General features: G+C 39.4%; 2 protein-coding genes across 3 annotated transcripts; one reads left to right on the forward strand and one right to left on the reverse strand.

Moving 5' to 3' along the window:
- Positions 1-3,679: 3,679 nt before the first annotated feature.
- On the reverse strand, positions 3,680-14,099 carry LOC120542654 (ankyrin repeat and IBR domain-containing protein 1-like). Of its 2 annotated transcripts, none has more exons than XM_039775255.1 (5): positions 13,847-14,099; positions 12,930-13,045; positions 11,141-11,241; positions 6,874-7,047; positions 3,680-4,722 (listed from the first exon to the last, which is right to left on the reverse strand). In XM_039775255.1, coding segments are annotated over exons 1-5 (849 nt in total). In that variant the 5' UTR covers positions 13,849-14,099; the 3' UTR covers positions 3,680-4,266. The 2 variants fall into 2 exon arrangements, with proteins under 2 accessions (XP_039631189.1, XP_039631190.1); XM_039775256.1 differs by having other exon boundaries at positions 13,838-14,095.
- Positions 14,100-16,348: 2,249 nt separating this feature from the next.
- Positions 16,349-21,001, forward strand: zgc:194655 (uncharacterized protein LOC794380 homolog). The gene is made up of 2 exons (XM_039775257.1): positions 16,349-16,577; positions 20,014-21,001. Exons 1-2 carry the CDS (start codon positions 16,433-16,435, stop codon positions 20,139-20,141), a joined length of 273 nt encoding a protein of 90 aa, XP_039631191.1. The 5' UTR covers positions 16,349-16,432; the 3' UTR covers positions 20,142-21,001.
- The last annotated feature ends 223 nt before the right edge of the window (positions 21,002-21,224 follow it).

The raw sequence follows: 21,224 nt of genomic DNA on the forward strand, positions 1-21,224 counted from the left end.
CCGCCATATTTTCTGCACCCCGGCTCAGTGAGCAGACCGAAGGCAAAGGTCCAAACCCAAGGCACGCTGATGGCCACACGCCCAGGCCAATGGGCTTTAGCAGCAGGGAGATACGTTCAAAGTGCTTCCAGAAGGGCTACGTCTGCAACCCAACCCCATCCGGGTAGTGATGGGTGATGGGTGACAAGTCGTTCTGAACAACCTTTTTTTAGTGAGACATGCAAATCAATTTAGAGAAGATCAACAGAAGTGCTGTTGTGCATATGTGATGTCAACCTTGCCTTTGGCTTCACAGGTAGGTGTTGAAAGTGCATGTGTGAGTGCTAACTGTCTGCGTTGCAGCTTTTCTTTTACACACCATTGTGTGTTTTGGTTGAAAGCTCCACCCCACTTGTGAATATTAATAAGTTATCACAGAACGATAAAAAACGTAGAAATATGCCTGTATTTTTTTACAGAATGTTATTTTGTCCACTAGATGGCAGTAGAATTCTGTCCTTCGTCTTACTTTGGCTTAACCGCTGCACATTGCACTGTCCAGTGCATAATGAAAACGAGAACTAGAACTAAAAATATTGTTTTTCGCTTTACAAGCACGAGAACTGTAATTCAGGCAAACAGAGAAACTAAAGCTAAATAAAAATAAAAATGATAGTGATATGTGAATGAACTAAAATGAGAACAAAAATTGAGCAAAACAAAAAAAAAGCAATAGCATTTTCGTTCAATCCGGTTCAGTCGTGCAGAGCGGTTGTTTGTAGGTCGCCCTGAGCATTCGGTTACATTGCGCTGTTTACTATGCGGTGATCGTGTACCTTGGGCTTATTATAGTCACGTGGCATAACTTTCGTACAGGACCGTGGTTTGTGTGTTGTGCTCATTTGGTTCGTCGGTTTGAAACAGTAAGCACATGTGGTTAACGATGCCGAGTTTTGCACAGATGTTTGTGGGTAGAAAGTGAGAAAGTAACGTGTGGAAATACTTTAATTACAGCGCAGATGATAAAAAGCAAATGTAGTGTGCGAGAACAAGAAAAAGAGTGCAGGTTTTTAGTTAAGTGGGAGGAATACTACGAATCTGAGGGCTCGTTTAGCTCGACATCATCCATTTTAAGTGCATTAGATGAAGAAAAAAACTAAAGCTGCCTGGTTGAAAATGAAAAGCACAAACACACATAGGTAAACGTCTTTTACTTTGTATCGACAGTTGAGCTTTAGCAACATGTCAATTGAGCGATTTCTCTTTCTTTGGTTTTACTCTAGAATACAAGCATACATATTTTTATGAAAGTGTTTATTGGCTATTTGGGCTTTCGCCTTCACACATCCTACACTTCACCAGGGACGTGCGGTCAGGGAAGGCTGGTGAGGCAGAGCCTCATCTGTCATCATGAAAAGTAAAAAAAAACTAATAATGATAACATAAAATAAATTTGTTTTCTGTATGACTCCAATAATTTTGATAATTTTTATAATTAAAATCACTGAATAGGCGCATTTCCTGTTCAAATACAGGGGAGAAACGCGAGGTATGGCAGTAACGAGCCTCACCTACCCTCGGACTGCGCTCTCCTCACACACTGACGGGGGTTGACGCCTGCGATTGGTGCATGCCTGTTGCTGTCTCTCTGTATTTCGCCAATCTAATGTGTGCAGACATGTTTATTATACACCCTGATTTTCCACAGTCTGGGTAATATCTTTAATAAATGTGTGTGACATATTTAGTCTTGCTCATCAGACATAAAACTGCAGTGAAAAGGCACAGGATGAGGCAAACAGTACTGTGACGTCCTGAAGGATGGGATTGAAAGCACTGGGAAAAAAATACAGAATGCACACAGATCTGCCCGCTTTGTCCAGCCTTGTGGAGCAGACAGATAACTGCATCCTCCTCTCCATTCTTTGTCTGATAGGCAAAGCACAAGTGGATCCAAGTGGTCTATCACAAGAGGAATCATACAGTTTAGATCATTACATTCAAAACTCTAAATATATACAAACTGGATTCCAAAAAAGTTGGGACACTATACAAATCGTGAATAAAAACTGAATGCAATGATGTAGAGGTGCCAACTTCTAATATTTTATTCAGAATAGAACATAAATCACAGAACAAAAGTTTAAACTGAGAAAATGTATCATTTTAAGGGAAAAACATGTCGATTCAGAATTTCATGGTGTCAACAAATCCCAAAAAAGTTGGGACAAGGCCATTTTCACCACTGTGTGGCATCTCCCCTTCTTCTTACAACACTCAACAGACGTCTGGGGACCGAGGAGACCAGTTTCTCAAGTTTAGAAATAGGAATGCTCTCCCATTCTTGTCTAATACAGGCCTCTAACTGTTCAATCGTCTTGGGCCTTCTTTGTCGCACCTTCCTCTTTATGATGCGCCAAATGTTCTCTATAGGTGAAAGATCTGGACTGCAGACTGGCCATTTCAGTACCCGGATCCTTCTCCTACGCAGCCATGATGTTGTGATTGATGCAGAATGTGGTCTGGCATTATCTTGTTGAAAAATGCAGGGTCTTCCCTGAAAGAGATGACGTCTGGATGGGAGCATATGTTGTTCTAGAACCTGAATATATTTTTCTGCATTGATGGTGCCTTTCCAGACATGCAAGCTGCCCATGCCACACGCACTCATGCAACCCCATACCATCAGAGATGCAGGCTTCTGAACTGAGCGTTGATAACAACTTGGGTTGTCCTTGTCCTCTTTGGTCCGGATGACATGGCGTCCCAGATTTCCAAAAGAACTTGAATCGTGACTCGTCTGACCACAGAACAGTCTTCCATTTTGCCACACTCCATTTTAAATGATCCCTGGCCCAGTGACAAGTCCTGAGCTTGTGGATCTTGCTTAGAAATGGCTTCTTCTTTGCACTGTAGAGTTTCAGCTGGCAACGGCGGATGGCACGGTGGATTGTGTTCACTGACAATGGTTTCTGGAAGTATTCCTGAGCCCATTCTGTGATTTCCTTTACAGTAGCATTCCTGTTTGTGGTGCAGTGTCGTTTAAGGGCCCGGAGATCACGGGCATCCAGTATGGTTTTACGGCCTTGACCCTTACGCACAGAGATTGTTCCAGATTCTCTGAATCTTCGGATGATGTTATGCACAGTTGATGATGATAGATGCAATGTCTTCGCAATTTTTGCTGGGTAACACCTTTCTGATATTGCTCCACTATCTTTCTGCGCAACATTGTGGGAATTGGTGATCCTCTACCCATCTTGGCTTCTGAGAGACACTGCCACTCTGAGAAGCTCTTTTTATACCCAATCATGTTGCCAATTGACCTAATTAGTGTTTATTGGTCTTCCAGCTCTTCGTTATGCTCAAATTTACTTTTTCCAGCCTCTTATTGCTACTTGTCCCAACTTTTTGGGGATTTGTTGACACCGTGAAATTTTGAATCAACATATTTTTCCTTTAAAATGATACATTTACTCGGATTAAACGTTTGATCTGTCATCTACGTTCTATTACAAATAAAATATTGACATTTGCCATCTCCACATCATTGCATTCAGTTTTTATTCACAATTTGTTTAGTGCCCCAACTTTTTTGGAATCCGGTTTGTAAAAAGTAAAAGTCAAAAGAACCCCCAACCATAAAGTAACCAAATAATAAATAAAATAATAATAATAAATAAAAACAAACTGAAGCATATTAATCTTTAAAGGTATTTTATTGGAGTTTATTGGAGCAGAGAGCTTTAAGCACAGAAGGAACCATTTTAACAAGAACAGGCCATTTAACCCAACAAAGCTCACAGTCCTATTCACGTATCTTGTCCAAAATAACACTAAGCCTAGTTTAGAAAGTCCTTTACGTACACACTAAGTGTCTAATGTCACAGCAGAGGAGTCTTAAACACACCTCTCAGGTGACTGCAGCCCAAATGACAACAGCAGAAGCCCCAAACCTGCAAACACATGACAGGAGAGAGTGTAAGGGACCAGGGAAAATGAACAGCTTAAAATAAAGTGATAAGATAACAATCAGGGAGCAAGAGAAAATAAAAAAGAAGAAAAAAATGCAAATAGGGGAAGATACTGCCATAATCCTAACAGCCACAGAGGCGTGTAGAAGTTCAACTTTAAAATCTGCTAGCAAAGCCGCATTACCCTCTTTGATAGAATCACTAAAGTCTAAAGCTTAAAATGAATGCAAGTGATAACGGCCATTTAGGAACTTTTTGATAATATCTTCCATAAATGCATGAGGTCTTTATTAACTCTGAATGCATCTCTTTCTTAATTTTTCCTCCAAACGGGAATGCTTGTTTGCCTTGGAGCCACTGGCTTGGCACAGAGACCATAATAATCGCTGCGGGTGTTCTGACAGACGACTGTCGTCTCCAAACAGGCAAAGCAAAACTCGACCTGGCACCTGTTACAGCGGATGTTCTTGCACCCTGTCCGATTGTGTTCGACAAGATTTCCACAAGTTGGACAGGCGCGGATTTGGGGGCACTCATTTATCCTAGTTTCAGGTAAGCTAACAAGTTTACAGGACCGCAGGGTGTCGAGTTGCTGGTTGGTGCATCCTTCGTTGTCACAGCGGTCGGATCGTGGCGCCGCTCCCCTCCACTCCTTCAGGCACTGCCAGCAGAACTGGTACAGATTTCCCTTTGTAGCTGTGCAGATGGTGCAGAGAACACATAGGTTGGTCAGATCTTCTCGCTCCACACAAGTCTTGCACCCTGGACACTGGTTTGGAATAATTGTAACAGAAACATTAAGTTAGAGCTCCTGGAATAAGAATTGGAAATTAAAGACTTTTACAAAGTTTTGCACTGTTCAAATTTTCCTTTATTTTTAATGAAACTTTGTCAGTCAATACATCTGCACGTATCTGCTGTGCTGCCAGACATGACTGCAGGAACATGGGGAGCATGACGTGAACAGTGCAGCCTTAGCTCTAAAGATTATCAAGACTGAAACTGCAATGTTCATTTCTCAATCTCAAACCAGTGCACTACCGTGATGAATCATTAACAGATTCTCTGATAAAACATTAGAACTTTAGAAAAGTTATGACAATAAGAGGCCTTTCAGCCCAAAGAGTTTGCCCATCCAGTCACTTTGATTGCCCAAAAATAACATGATGTTGAGATTTCCAGGTCTCTAAAATCCTATTATACACCACATTATCTGGTCACTTATTCCACGTGTCTGTGGCTCTCTGTGAAAAAAGAAAAATCTTTTAACATTTTTGTAAAATCTTGTCTCAAAAAGGTTCCAGACATGGTGGATGGTGCACATGTTCTGAAGAGCATGTGCAGAGGTCTATTTATTTATATACTATGTAATAAATAGGGTTTGCCAGATTAGAAAATTAGAAATATGGGACATATTATAATTATGGGACCCGGGTCTCCTAACTGTGAGTCAGCAGCGCTACCAACTGCACCACCGCCACGATTCTACAATAAAATAAAGAGGGGAATAACCTTGGAGGTTAATCATCACCCCCCGAAAGCGGATAGTAGACGTCATGTAGTATATGTGTACCAAATTCCACATCAATAGTTCAAGCGGTTTGTGAGCGACAGGTGATTTAAAATCCTGGACAGACAAATAAACAGCCACGGTAGCGTATTATAGAAGAGGATAAGTAGAGACATAAGTTAAAAACATAAAGCAAGGATTATAATGGGTTATGAGGAAAACAAAAGTAAAATCATTTGAAAATTATTTAGTGAAAGTGCAATTACATACACCACAGTTTGCTTCCAAACAGCTTCTGCCTTGTTTGGTAAATGTTCATTTGCTGGAATATTCATCACAAAATTTACACTTATGTTTTGGCGTCTTGGGATGGATGGATGGATTAGTTTTTACGTAAGTTAGAATAAAAGTGAGCCGTGGCAATTAGCAACAACCCTCTTTGTTGTCACACAAAGTTGCAATGCTGATACAGAACTGCACAGCCGCGCAGCTGGAGAGCCATACGGTGAGAGAGTCGCCGTCCTCAGCCAACCAGAGCAACTGAACGAGCTGCAAACAGGCAGCAAACACTCGTTTCCTCGTTACATTTGGGTTATTTACATCAAGAGAATCTGAGAAAAGAAAGTATAATTACGTGTGAATGTGTGTGTGAATGGGTGAATGACTGTTGTGTTGTGAAGCGCCTAGGGGGGTTCTTGAACTCTAGTAGGCGCTATATCAAATACAGGCCAAATACAGGCCATTTACTTATAAAGTTACAACAATGTACCATAAGAAGGCAGTAAAAATATATTTTTATTACGAACTTTGAAAATGCACTAAATACGGGACATTTGGGTGTCCCTGAAAGGTCAGTACAGAACAGGGGACAAAATGATCAAAAATGGGACATGTATCGTATATAAGGGACGTCTGGCAACCCTAGTAATAAAGCACCCATACACTTTCTCCTGAGCTGCTGTGTGGAGCACTCTGAATGTTCTACCAGTGTTCTGACTCTGTAATGAATACCGCATGTCCTGAACTTCTTATACAGTACGTAGATACACAGTTCTCCTTTGTCACAATTAAAGATGGTCAACCATCTGCGAATTGGGCCCACTTCTTTGCAAGGATGTTGGAAGCCAAAGCTTATCTGAGGAGTATAATGAACTATCACAAGGCACCTTTATCCACGCTGTGCCAGTTTAGAAGTGGCAGTTAGCTTAACCAGCACATCTTGGGGTACTGGAGCAGTTCGATGCAGGCAAAGAGAGAACATAAAAAGTCACGCTGGGAATTGAACCCAGGACCTTGAGCTGTGAGGATGCACCACAAATGTAGAATATACTGTATTAATAACATTAGAGGACATGGAGAAGGCATATCAGTCATCATAGCAGATACATAATAGTGAAATAAAGAGATTACCTGTTTAAATTCACAGTATTCAGCAGCAGCCAGGACTGCCAGGGTTTCCTCAAAATGGGCCTTCTCCTCATCAGTCAGTAATGCCAGCCTTCGGACTTCATCGTAAGACCAGACTGCATCACATTTTCGCGTTGTTCCATTCTTTAATGCGGGGCACTTGAAAACATACTGACCCTGAAATATAAGTCAGGAGACTCCAATCAATTTTGGTGTTATAAAGCAGGAGTCATATCAAACATTGTGGCAGGACTGAAGAACTTTCCACCCTTTGTTTTTTTTATTTTGGCCCGAACCCACTTATTCCACAAAATGGAGCCTAACCTGGCACTCTTTTGCAAAAGGCAGGAACCAGCATTGAGTCTGATGTCAGGTAATGGCCACTGAGCCACTGAGTCCTCCTCACCTGCCCCTTCACATGAGACAGTCATGTAGTCAGACAAATGCCAACCTGCTGACACAGAGGTTGGTGAGGGCACATGGCAGCCCCTTGATGTAGGTTTCTCTGAAGAAAGAGATGAGCTGCATGACCACGGCATGGTGCGCTGTGTTGTAATGTGCAGCTCACTGAGTGCAGCTTGTTTAGTGTGAAAATAAGGATGAGCCAATCAAAATAAAGTACTGGCGTGATAAAAGAGGCAAGCTTTATTAATAGTAGTAATACAGTAAGAGAGGTTATTATTATAAAGTAAGGCAAAGACAAAAGGTTAATTTAAACCATTTTCATAAACTGAGTAAGAGGGTGAGTTAGTGCCAATTATTCAAATTAAAATTATATACCTATCAAACAGCCTTGGTGTCACAATCCCTCGTAATCCATTAACAGCTGTGTTTGGTGGGATAACAGATGGGCATAAAGTGGAGAAGGATAAACAAACTGCAATGGCCTTTACTTCACTATTGGCACGTAGACTTGTCTTGCTCGACTGGAAGAATCCTAACGTCTGTTAAGTCAGTAGATTACTTAGATGTTACTGTATATATTATCTGAGACTGGAAAAAAAATCAAATTCTTACTTAGAGGATCTGTGCAAAATTTTTTCAAATCCTGGCAGGACCTAATCAGTAACATTTTAGAATAAGCATTTAAATTGAAGAAGCAGTCTCTCTTGCTTTTTTTTATTCTATTTATTTACATATTTATACATCCATCTATCCATCATCCAACCCGCTAAATCCGAACTACAGGGTCACAGGGCTCTGCTGGAGCCATTCCCAGCCAGCATAGGTCGCAAGGCAGGAAACAAACCCTGGGCAGGGCGCCAGCCCACCACAGGGCACACACACCTACACACTCATACGCCAAGCAAACAGTAGGGACAATGCACCTAACCTGCATGTCTTTGGGCTGTGGGAGGAAACTGGACCACCCAGAGGAAACCCACACAGACACAGGGAAGAACATGCAAACACCATGCAGGGAGGACCCGGGAAGTGAACCCAGGTCTCCTTACTGCGAGGCAGCAGCGCTACCCACTGCGCCACCATGCTGCCATTTATGTATTTATTTATTGATTTATTTTTCCTACTATTAAAGTGTTACTCTGTTGGCCTAGCTCTCTTCCTTAGGGTTGGGGTTGATTTGTTTTGAACCTAGTTTTGTAAAATTTGACTTGCTTGTATGGAATGTTATTTGATTTTAATAAATTCAATAAAATGTAAAAAAAAAAAAACGGCAAAGACCAAACTTAATTAAAACCATTTTCATGAACGCAGCACGGTGGCGCAGTGGTAGCGCTGCTGCCTCGCAGTTAGGAGACCCAGGTTCGCTTCCCGGGTCCTCCCTGCGTGGAGTTTGCATGTTCTCCCCGTGTCTGCGTGGGTTTCCTCCGGGCGCTCCGGTTTCCTCCCACAATCCAAAGACATGCAGGTTAGGTGGATTGGCGATTCTAAATTGGCCCTAGTGTGTGCTTGGTGGGTGGGTGTGTGTGTCCTGCGGTGGCTTGGCACCCTGCCCGGGATTGGTTCCTGCCTTGTGCCCTGTGTTGGCTGGGATTGGCTCCAGCAGACCCCCGTGACCCTGTATTCGGATTCAGCGGGTTAGAAAATGGATGGATGGATGGATTTTCATGAACTGAGTGTGGGGGAGTGAATTACTGCCTCAAGTAGACGAGTTTAAATACTTTGGGGTCTTGCTCTTGAATGAAGGGGGAAAAGGGATGGGGAAAATGACAGACAGATTGGGGCACTGGTCTGTGGTGGTGAAGGAGCAGATTCAGAAGGTGAAGCTCTCAATTTACCAGTTGATCTACATCTCTACCCTCACCTATGGTGATGAGCTTTGGGTAATGACTTAAAGAATGAGATCACGGGGAAAAGCAGCCAAAATGAGCTTTCTCTACCTGGTGGCAGGGCTCTCCCTTTTATGAGAAAATGAAGCTTTCAAAGAAAAGAAAACCAGGCCTACTATGAAAGATGGAGGGGACTCACTTATGTTTTCCTGCCCGTTGTTGGAAAGCTCTGACTCAGTCGCAGATCCTGGATCCTCTCACAGAATAAACAGACAAAACACACAGCAGAAATCACCCAGGAATGGCAAAGAACAAAACACTGAAGTCTCCTTCTGTAAGCCCTGATTTGAAGCCCATCAAATGTCAGTGAATACAACTGGAAAAATGCATTCTGGAGAAGACCCCTTCAAATCTGATCCAGCTGGAGAAGTTTTCTTGGGACAAGTTGGCCAAACGACCTGTGGACAGGAGCAGACATCTCATGGAGAGCTGCAGGAATCGCTTGTTGGCTGTGATGGCAAAGTCTAAAGACTGTACAACAAAATATGAGGTTAAGGGTCCCATTATTGTTGTCCATGACATTTTCATTTGGGTTATTATTGGATATATTCTGTTGAATCAAAACTCTAAAACAAAGTCTGATTTTTGTTAAATACGGAGTACACAATGATGGGGGCCAATTACATTTGACAGTTTCAAGTTCTTTCAGACTCAACTGTGGGTTATTCTTTTTTGTGGCAGGGTACCAACAAATGTCTCCACGTCTGGCATCAGGGAAGCACCTTGTCATGTAAAGACCATTTCTCATTTGATGATTTCTCCATTCATTTTCAGGTGTAGCCTTCATTTGTATACTCTTAGCAAGCCAGAGGCAGTCGGTGGTGCACACCCATGGAGCCAGTCGCCTAATATGCCATAACCTTCAACTCAAACCCACTAGTCTATGACTTTTGACTTTGTCTTATGTCTCAGGGGCAGCTCTGTGTGCATGAGAGCTGGCAACCAATGAACGCTCGTCCAGAAGTACAATGCATAGAAGGCAGTGATGAGGAATACGAGTGTTATGGACCTGACAAACAGAAGAGAAGCTTGTCAGTCTGATGTTTCCTGTTTTACATAACATGACAGTCTGAAGAAGAAAGAGAAAAAGGGGGTGGAGCCTGCAGCTGAACTCGCCACAGATGTTAACCCTTCGTGCACCTCAGGCTCCAGCAGGCGGCCAGAAAAAGATGAGAGCACAACTTCACCTGAAGGCTGCACTCAGTCAGTAAATGGCAATGTGACGTGCAAAGTGATTTTCAGTCGTCTAAATTAACATGGGCCAGTGACGAGATTTGTGATAACTGTTGACAAATCTGACATACCTCATGACTAGAAGTCACATAACATTAAATTGGTCTAAGGAATTAAGGAAGGCCGCTGCCCTGTCATGCTTATTGAATTGAGCCTCAGAAGAAAAAACTCCAAGAGGACCAACATAAGACACATGTTATGGTGCACAGCAATGCAGAATGATTCTCCCATTCTTAACACGGAGTTCCTGGAAACTCCCATGGATGTTTGGGTGTGTAACAGTACATTGGGACTCTGGGATTAATAGATCTACCAGATGGAGCTCAGAGAGAAGACATGAGACATTAGGAGATCATTCCTGATTTCCAAAGTAACCCATGGCTGAGTTTTACAGATTGTTCCTAGTGTGTGATATATCAAGTACAAGTACAGGCATGACAGGTGAGTAGAGACAGGGCTTAAAAAAAAGAGACCCAGACAGAGGGTGTGAAAAAAATAAAAGAGTCCGAGTCTGGAAACATCTAAGAACATTCAAAAGGACAGCAACTTTTGTTGATTTCTCTTTGTGCTCTCCTTTTAATCACAAACCCCCTAGTGTGTGCCTTTCCTTAAATAAATGTATCTTTTTGCATTGTTTGAACTTTTTGGTATTAAAATAGGTGGAGGAATGCTACATGAGTGTCCTTCTTCTTCATGAAAAACAGAAAGAAACAAAAAATCTGGCAAAAAGGTAAAATGATAATTACCTGATCCATCAGACTTCTGCACCATGCGGTCAGTGAGTTTGGATCAACTGCGTGTCCACAGGACATCTCAGCTCTGAGGATATTTTCATCATCATCACCGGCTGTGAGAAGAGAGAATAAGAAATAATATGTACCTTAAAAACAACAACATGCTGAACTTAATAAGCTGATGGGCTCTTCTGACCAGCATTGTGAGAGAGAGAATATCACTAAATGATCTGATGACACGGTCACATTTTGGAGCACTTTACTCAGCTCTCAGATTACACAATAAACATAAAATGACTTAATGCTCTCATATTACAGCACAAGAATGATAAAACAACATAAAGCTTTGGTCGACTGGGAATGGACTTTGGCACCATAGAGACTGCTTTATAATTGAGATGAACAAAAAAATATTTATTCAGAAAAGGGAGGAATGAAAACTTTATGAGATGCTTAGATAAATACATGTGAAAGACACTACAAAATAGATAGATAGATAGATAGATAGATAGATAGATAGATAGATAGATAGATAGATAGATAGATAGATAGATAGATAGATAGATAAAGGCACTATATGATAGATAGATAGATAGATAGATAGATAGATAGATAGATAGATAGATAGATAGATAGATAGATAGATAGATAGATAGATAGATAGATAGATAGATAGATAGATAGATAGATAGATCTAGAAGATCTATATAACAAAGGGGTTGGCAGGGAGCCATTGTCAGCTTCAGCAAGGGCAGCAAAAATGCTAAGGCTGGCTGTGAGTGAAGTTTCATTATGAGTCTACGTAACGAGGCATTACTTTGCCTACCATTTTTTTCTGCCCAGTGTTAGTGCACTTAATGAGGGGATTACCCAGCTTAGGTAACTGGAACCTTCAAGATAAAATGCCATTCAGCTGTAAAAGAAACTGAACTGTTTTATTGTTCTTGACTCATGGTGATATTGGCAATCAAAGACGCTTCTATTGTTATATCCTTCGGGAATGGTGTGATTTTTTTTCCTACGTTTAGTATCCAAGCCATTCCTAACCTTGAGGGTCTGTAGAACTGGGTGCTTGAGGATGTCTGTGGGCACCTGCATGAAAACTGTTTAGCTGTTATTCCTGTGCACAGAATTAAACTACATAGTCATCCAGATTAAAGGAGTCTTTGACTGTCCCAACAGTTAGAATTACATATTGTTACTGTTGCTGAACATCCATAAAGAGTATGAACCTTAAAATGACTGTTTAGAAATAGCACTGTGACCCAGAAAGCCTAACAATCGAATCCTCCCAATTCAAATTATGAAGCCTGTCGTGATGTTCCAGAAGTGTAAAGACAGCAAAATCCCAGTCGCGCGTTTATGTATTTTTCCTACAGAATTGATTCAGACATGACATAAGCAAAATAAATAAAACCACGAAAGATTGCAAAAATTGACCCACTGCCCGCATGTTCTAATTGCGTTTCCCCACCGTGTGGACCTTCAAGTGGATTAGGCGAGCCTGAGAATATTAAATTCCTTCCTCTAAATTAAGATAGTAGCCACCTGATAAAAAGGAAGAAGTGTTTCGTTTTAAAAGACGAGGCATTAATTCTGTATGTCTCAGTAAACGGCGCTTTTTAGCTTTTATTTTAAGCTCTTTTTTTCTTTTTCATTTCTCTAGATACGAACTTCAAGCAGCTCGGCATTTACAGATTAGCCGTAAATGTGTTTTTTTTTTTTTGTTTTTTTTCATGAAACGATTAAAGAAACATTCATGAGACAAACAAAGGAAAATTATGTATATATTTATATTTACTGATTTCGTCCGGCCTGTTGACGAATTTCAGGGTGGAGTCCTTGGGGTCGTAGCGCTTCTCCGTTTCTTGCGGCTGCGTGTCCGGCATCTTCAGCTGTCTGGCGGCGTAGCGGAGCCTGCGGAGTTTAATAAAAGTTCGGTTTCACTTTCATATCTGAAAAATCAAACAAGCAGGTAATCCCCTTATTTACAGCGCTCTTCATTGTGCAAAAAAAACAAAGCGAAATATCCACGTGTTGGACATTGTGCACTGCGGACGTAAACATTCATCTATCCTTCAATCCACTTTCTAACTCGCTTCATTTATTTAATGCAAATAGTATACAATTCGATAAGCTGCATTCAGTACGGCCCTATAAATAAATCAATCCCGTTGTACAGTTAAAACCACCTAATGCCGGACGCGCTACTTCACTGAATAAAAAGCGTGGCTGTAATTTAACTGTCAGCTCATTTAACCGTCAAAAAACGTCAGGATCGACCAGTTGACGGTTTCTCACCGTAAAATCAATGCAGTCGACAAATAATACTAAATTGGACTGCATCGTTGTGTTCTTGAAATTACATCATATAGTTATTTCGAATCGAAACAACTCAAGATGAATACTTCAATGATCTAATTTTAAACTGATATCATCCCTACAATATGCATATTGTTTAACTAAACAAGGGTGACAAGAACGTTGAACTACTACAATTTATAACAAAATATCAAATAACATTTATTTCTGTCGTTGAATGTAGTCTAATGTCAACAGAATGCAATTCATTTTGCTCAGTGGAGAAGGAAACGATGCGTTTCTGATATACGGTATGCTACAGTTTCAAATTTAAATTGAAAGCATCTCAGCATAAATCAGCTTCCGTCCACAACCCCAACCCTCCAAAAGAAAATGTTTTGTGCTAACCATCATTACATTTTTGTTTCTCATAGTGCAAAAGTACCAGGAAGAATTTTCAGCAGTGCAGGAAAAGGGGCCTTCCCCTTATTCAAATTTAGCAATGTTATGGAAATTTTTAATTCTGTAACAACCATTCTCGTAACAATAGCAACATGTATTTCTATCGCACATTTTCATACAAAGTAATGTAGCTTAAAGTGCTTGACAAGAAGTCAAAGAGAAAAATTACAAAAAAAGACAAAACAGCTAAATAAGATTAGATAAGAACAACAGTGAATAAGTAACCGAGAAAGTTAACAAAATCCATACGATCTTATAAGACATGCACGAATAGCGTCCTTATATACAATATTATATTGTAAGTTTCTAAAGGGAAGTCTGGTGAGAAGGTCAGATGGACCGGTGGATAGAAAAAAAAACAGACTGTACCATTGTTAGTTTACAGAGAGAGAGAGAGAGAGAGAGAGAGAGAGAGAGAGAGAGAGAGAGAGAGAGAGAGAGAGAGAGAGAGAGAGAGAGAGAGAGAGAGAGAGAGAGAGAGAGAGAGAGAGAGAGAGAGAGAGAGAGAGTGAGGTTGGGAGCATGCGCTGATTACAGCATGTTGCCGGCCGCGCCCAAAACTCGACGAACCACCCGGATGACACCTCAGCGCCACGCTGAAACAGTGTCAGGTTTGTCTGTAGTGCCAATCCTGCCACTGACCCCCGAGTTTTCCGTGAAAGGCCTGGGTGCAGATTAACGGCATACCAAGGACGGAGCAGTAGCAGGTTAAGGGCCTTGCTCAAGGGCCCAACGGAGTAAATTCACTTCTGGTGTTTACGGGATTCCAACTGACAACCTTCTGATTACCGAGGAGGCAATACAATCATGCATAAAATAGTCTTCCACACTGAAACAATTCATTTTATATTGACAGCTAAAACAATGCTTACATGTAAATTTACATTCATTTATCTATTTAAAATCATTATTGTAACCATGGTGGCACAGTGGTAACATTGCTGACTGACAGTACAGAGAGCAAAGTTCATGTCCCATGTCATCCATGCATGGAGTCTGCATATTCTCCCCATGTATGTGTAGGTTTCCTCCAGGTGCACCCATTTCCTTCCATGGTACTAAGTCACACAGGTTAGGTGGATTGGCCACAGTGTGTGTGAGTGCACATGTGTGTTCACACTGTGATGGACTGGCACCCTGCCCAGGGCTTGTTTCTGCCTTGCACCCTATGCCAGCTGGGTAAGGCCCCAGCACACCCTCCCCACGATCTTCATCTGGATTAAGGGGCTTAGAAAATAACATGACAGGTTACACACTTTTGAGGTATCCACAGAAAGAACTTAGTTTTTCACATGGCTGGCAGCTTTTGTTATCCATCCATCCATTATCCAACCCGCTGTATCCTATAACTACACGTCTGCTGGAGCCAATCCCAGCCAACACAGGGTGCAAGGCAGGAAACAAACCCCGGGCAGGGCGCCAGCGCACTGCAGGCTTTTGTTATGTGTTACAGGGAAAGCCTAAGAAATGCAGCAGTGGCCTACACGTACAAAGGCATTCAAAGCCTTTTTAAATGTGTTAAGAACCAGGTGTTGTTCCTGCCCTATACTCAATGCTCCTTGGGATAGGCTCCACCTTCTGAAGGTGCCAGAACACACAAACCCACCTAACCAACTTGTCTTTAGACAGTGGGAGGAAACTGGAGCAGCCCCAAGTAGACACAAGGAGAACAGGCTGACTCCACGCAGGGAGGACGAGGACCCTGGTCTGCTTAGTTCAAAGCAGCAGAGCGACCACAGCGACATCATGCCACCCAAATGAGCAACCTTTACTAAAAAAGTCCTTCAAATATAAGCCTTAACTTACTGTTGCGCTTTAATGGATTTATACGTCAATGTCAGAAATGATGTAAAATGTCCGATAGTGTGGAAAGGATCAAGTGCTTGGCTATTACAAGTACAAGACAGAAAGTGTTTCACGGTAGTATTTTAGGATGATTATAAATGTTTAACGCATAAAGGGGTTGCTTGCCCTCCAACCTAATTTTGGGGATTCCCCGTTCTCTGAATATTTCCATACTACCCAAAAAAAAGGGATACAATACAAAAATGGGAGTCTTTAGCACTACTTGTATGGTACCATTTTCTGTTAAATGAGAACTAAACACCCAGTGCTTTTAACAGGGTACAGTTTGGGGATAACTCATTTTCAGGTGTTAGCTACAATGCCAGAAAATGTATGATATCATAACAAAGAGAAATCCTTTGGGTATTACCATTGCTTCTCTGAGCTCAACACCTTTCTGAAAACGAGATAGCTGTTGCAAACTGCGACGGGTTTCAGACCCCTTATTATTGTCGCTTGTACCTGTAACGAGCATGCGCGTAAATTGACTTAGCTGTTCAGTTTGTGTTTATAACCAGCCACCCAACCTTCGAGAGAAAACAAGTAAGCACGTGACTTCCCAGTAATTGTCCTATGATGGGAAATTCCTGACTCGGCGTATTTAAGTGAAACTGAAACCAGATTGACACACAGAGCACATATTTATGAAAATAACTCCGACAGAGTCAGCTGCTGCAAACACGACACAGCAGCAACATGGGCAAGATCTACCAAGTCATTATACACGGACTGAGAGACGAAAAAACAACTATTGACCTCGGCAGTAGCGAGGAGGAGATGAACAACACGACTGTCTTGGAACTCAAAACAAAAATTCTGCAGAGACTACCTGGAAATTCAGGTATGTAACCCGCAGTAACACATCGCGTTTAAATGCGTTCATAAGCGGGTAGTGTGCCCTCTAGAGGCTAAACTGCACGTCGCACGCTCTTTGAATCCGAAGGGGGAGTTGAAGTGAGCCCAGGGAAAGGTTTCAATACGTGTGAGGGGGTTCTGGAATTGAGTTTGGATTTAGAGTTAGAATTTAGACTTAAGAAATAATAAACAGCCTATCTTTTGAATATTTTTAGGTTTGAGATGCACTTTGGTAAGGTGTTTTCTAAATATAATTTTTAAAATATCATATTAACATGCATTTTATAGCTGTGTACTTAAAATTCCATTCAGAGCCAGGCCTAAAGGTATTTTCACCTGAGACAGGAGGATAAATTTGCTCCCCTATGTATATTGTTTGTTTATTAATAATAAGTATTAAATAAAAATAAAAGAATTAATGATTTTGAGAACAAAATAAATGTATTAATTATTAAATAAAAAAATCACAGAACGCAGTAATAGTATAATAGTAATAGGAACATAACATTGCACATATTAAAAATAAAATCACACCAACCTTAACAAAAGAAAAACAAAATAAGAATTACACATGAGATGAATTAGAATATTACAAATTTTTCAGCAATTTAATAATAGAGACAAAATATCAATAAAGCTTTACACAAAGCAAAATTTAATATAATTAAATAGATGATACAAAAGGCACTATATAATAGATAGATAGATAGATAGATAGATAGATGATACAAAAGGCACTATATAATAGATAGATAGATAGATAGATAGATGATACAAAAGGCACTATATATTAAATAAAAAAATCACAGAACGCAGTAATAGTATAATAGTAATAGGAACATAACATTGCACATATTAAAAATAAAATCACACCAACCTTAACAAAAGAAAAACAAAATAAGAATTACACATGAGATGAATTAGAATATTACAAATTTTTCAGCAATTTAATAATAGAGACAAAATATCAATAAAGCTTTACACAAAGCAAAATTTAATATAATTACAATGAATAAATAATTAAAGAAGGCATTATATATATAAATTATTTTTTTAAAGTTTTACTTTTCTTGCTTTTAGTGGAGCAAATTCATTAATTATTTTATCAAAATTTAATTTGTCAATTCCTGTTTGATTGATAAAATTGCCATATTTGACCATTTTTCCTGAGCAAGTGATGATCTTAAATATGTTTTGATAATTTTTAGTGTTTCACCAGAAGCTACAGTAACAGTTAATGTTAATGTAATATACAATGAAACATTTTTATAAATTTATATAATAGGGAACTTACCTTAAGTTTAACAGATTTAAAATAATACTTTCTGCTCGCTGTCATACTAGCACACTGCGCGAATAATGCACATTGATGTACAACAAACATGCCCAAAGTTGTCATTACATACTATTGTATCGAGCGAGACTGTCTGATGAAAATCATCAGCTTGCTTAAGGTATTTCATGAACATTGCAACATACATTTGGCTTTTTTCTTTTTTTTTATTTTGCAATTTATTCATTTTCATTTTTCATCAGTTTGCCTCCCTTTCCCATTGTTCACCCGAGGCAAGTGCCTCATTTGCTTCAGCCTTGACCCGTCCCTGATTCCATTTATAAATTATATGCGTTTACTTTGCTACCAAAATAAACATACACAGTATATAACCTTTTCTGTAACACAGTAAATGTTATTTAAAATGTTAAATTAAATTTTAAATGTTAAATTTCAAAACGAAACAGCCTGTGTTGTTCCCTTGTACAAATGGTGGATCTTTTCAAAATGTTCTGGCAACTGGTTCAGTGGTATGGAGATAGATACTAGGTAAAGAATTGCAGCTTGCATAGCAATGTACTGGAAAGCGTGGGCTCAGTTTGGAGGCAAAAATACACACAAAGCCATTGGGATTTGTGTACATAATAACATGTTTAGTCTGTCCTGCTGCATTTCTCACCCAAAATATCACAGGACCTCAGAGTTTCATACTGTATGTCAGATAAGCTGAGCGACATAACAATGAGATTTCTTACAAATATGCAAAAGCTCTGCAAATGACCATGTAAAAGCACAGTTATGGATTGTGGAGGAGCATCATAGATAGACAGGAGTGAGAGGCACTATACAAAAGTTAACTTGATATGAAAAGTTCTATATAGTATACAGGAAAGACTATATAAAGCACAGTATATTTCATTTAACCTCTTGGTTTAATTTGGACTAGTTTTCTTAGATATGTTTCCACTTTGACATTAAAAAGTCTTTTGTTGTTGATCGATACCAATAAAGTTAAACTAAATCTGATAGATAGATATGAAAGGCACTATATAATAGATAGATAGATAGATAGATAGATAGATAGATAGATAATAGATAGGATAGATAGATAGATAGATAGATAGATAGATAGATAGATAGATAGATAGATAGATAGATAGATAGATGCATATATAAAGGCACTATATAGATAGATAGATAGATAGATAGATAGATAGATAGATAGATAGATAGATAGATAGATAGATGATACAAAAGGCACTATATAATAGATAGATAGATAGATAGATAGATAGATAGATAGATAGATGATACAAAAGGCACTATATAATAGATAGATAGATAGATAGATAGATAGATAGATAGATAGATAGATAGATAGATAGATAGATACAAAAGGCACTATATAATAGATAGATAGATAGATAGATAGATAGATAGATAGATAGATAGATAGATAGATAGATAGATAGATAGATAGATAGATAGATAGATAGATGATACAAAAGGCACTGTATGATAGATAGATAGATAGATATTTAGAAAAGGCCCTGAGACAATTTTCATCATCATCACCGGCTGTCAGAAGAGAGAATAATAAATAATATGTACTTTAAAAACAACAACATGCTGAACTTAATAAGCTGATGGGCTCTTCTGACCAGCATTGTGAGAGAGAGAATATCACTAAATGATCTGATGACACGGTCATATTTTCAAGTACTGTACTTTACTCAGCTCTCAGATTACACAATAAACATAAAATGACTTAATGCTCTCATATTACAGCACAAGAATGATAAAACAACATAAAGCTTTGGTCGACTGGGAATGGACTTTGGCAACATAGAGACTGCTTTATAATTAAGATGAACTAAAAAATGTTTATTCAGAAAAGGGAATAATGGAAACTGTATGAGATGCTTAGATAAATACATGTGAAAGGCACTACAAAATAGGTAGATAGATAGATAGATAGATAGATAGATAGATAGATAGATAGATAGATAGATAGATAGATAGATAGATAGATAGGAACCTTTTAAACTACTACAGTCTCATTTGAGACACAGAGAACAATTAAGTGACATTTTAAATGCTTTGTTTTTTTAATTTTGTGATCATTTTAATTCTGTTATATTTTTTTTAGATTCACCAGAAGATCTGCGGCTGATATTTGCCAATAAACAGCTGGGAGATACTGCAAAGCTGTCAGATTATCAGATAAAAGATAAATCCATAATTCTTATGGTTTTGCGTTTGCCTGGTGGAAATTAAAAGACGACAATCTCAATCTGCATTTGTAATTCAAAGTTTCTTTTCCGGATTGCTGGCAACTGTGGAAAAACAGAATTAAAGAGACTGAGGTAGACTGGACTTTGGATGATGTAATTACTGTATAACATACTTAAAATGAGTCTCTATATATAGACAAATGTTTTATTAACTTGTGAATGAAGCACATTGCCACCTCTATTCTGTCCTTTTTTGAACTTACTTTATGCATTAGAAATTCAGGGGGATCTAGGGAGCACAGCACACTCACACTGGCAAAGTTTGAGTCACCAGTTAATCAAAAACACACCTAAACACTGAGAAGGTGGCAGTTCCATGTAGACAGTGAATGATCTTTGAATTCTACCTGGGCTGTGCAGTAGGGCCGCAAACAGTAAGCCACCATACCGCCTGTGCTGCAAGCCTGCTAAGATATATTAATAGTGTTTAAAGTATAAAACATAATGTTGACATTTTACCTTCATTTAGTAAACACAAGATGAGGTTCTGCTAGACTATAACCAGATATACCTGGAACCCATGATTACATACTTTAAAAGTACTGCATTTGACTTAAGACAGTGTTTCTCAACTTACAAGGATGTTGTCGAAAAAAGTGGAGATTGAAGCAGAAGCTATTTATTGAAACAAATTAATTTATTGCAACTGTTTATGGCAGGAAAATCACACAGAGTGTGTCGATTATTGGCTCTGTGGTATTCGTGTAAATGACCGCAAAATCATTCTGCACGTAACAGTTATGTGTGTTTTCTTTTTGTTTATTGTTCACATTGTGTTCTCCCTTTACTCATCCTTCTCTTGCATGTTCCTTTAATTGAATAAATGCATGTTTTTGCATAGTATGGACTCTTTGGTATTGAACTGTTACAGAATGCTACAAGAAGGCCCCCCTCTTCTTCACATAAAGTAACAAACATTCTAGTAAGAAGGTATTTATCTGATCTATGAGAGTAGTGACTTTGTCTGTGGCTTTGGATCAACTGCCTGTCCACTGGACATCTCCATGCTGAGGGTATCTGAGTCATCATCAAGAGCTATAAGGGAGAGAAAAATAAATGAAACAAA

The sequence above is a fragment of the Polypterus senegalus genome, chromosome 13, assembly GCF_016835505.1.
Source record: "Polypterus senegalus isolate Bchr_013 chromosome 13, ASM1683550v1, whole genome shotgun sequence".
Taxonomy (NCBI): domain Eukaryota; kingdom Metazoa; phylum Chordata; class Cladistia; order Polypteriformes; family Polypteridae; genus Polypterus; species Polypterus senegalus.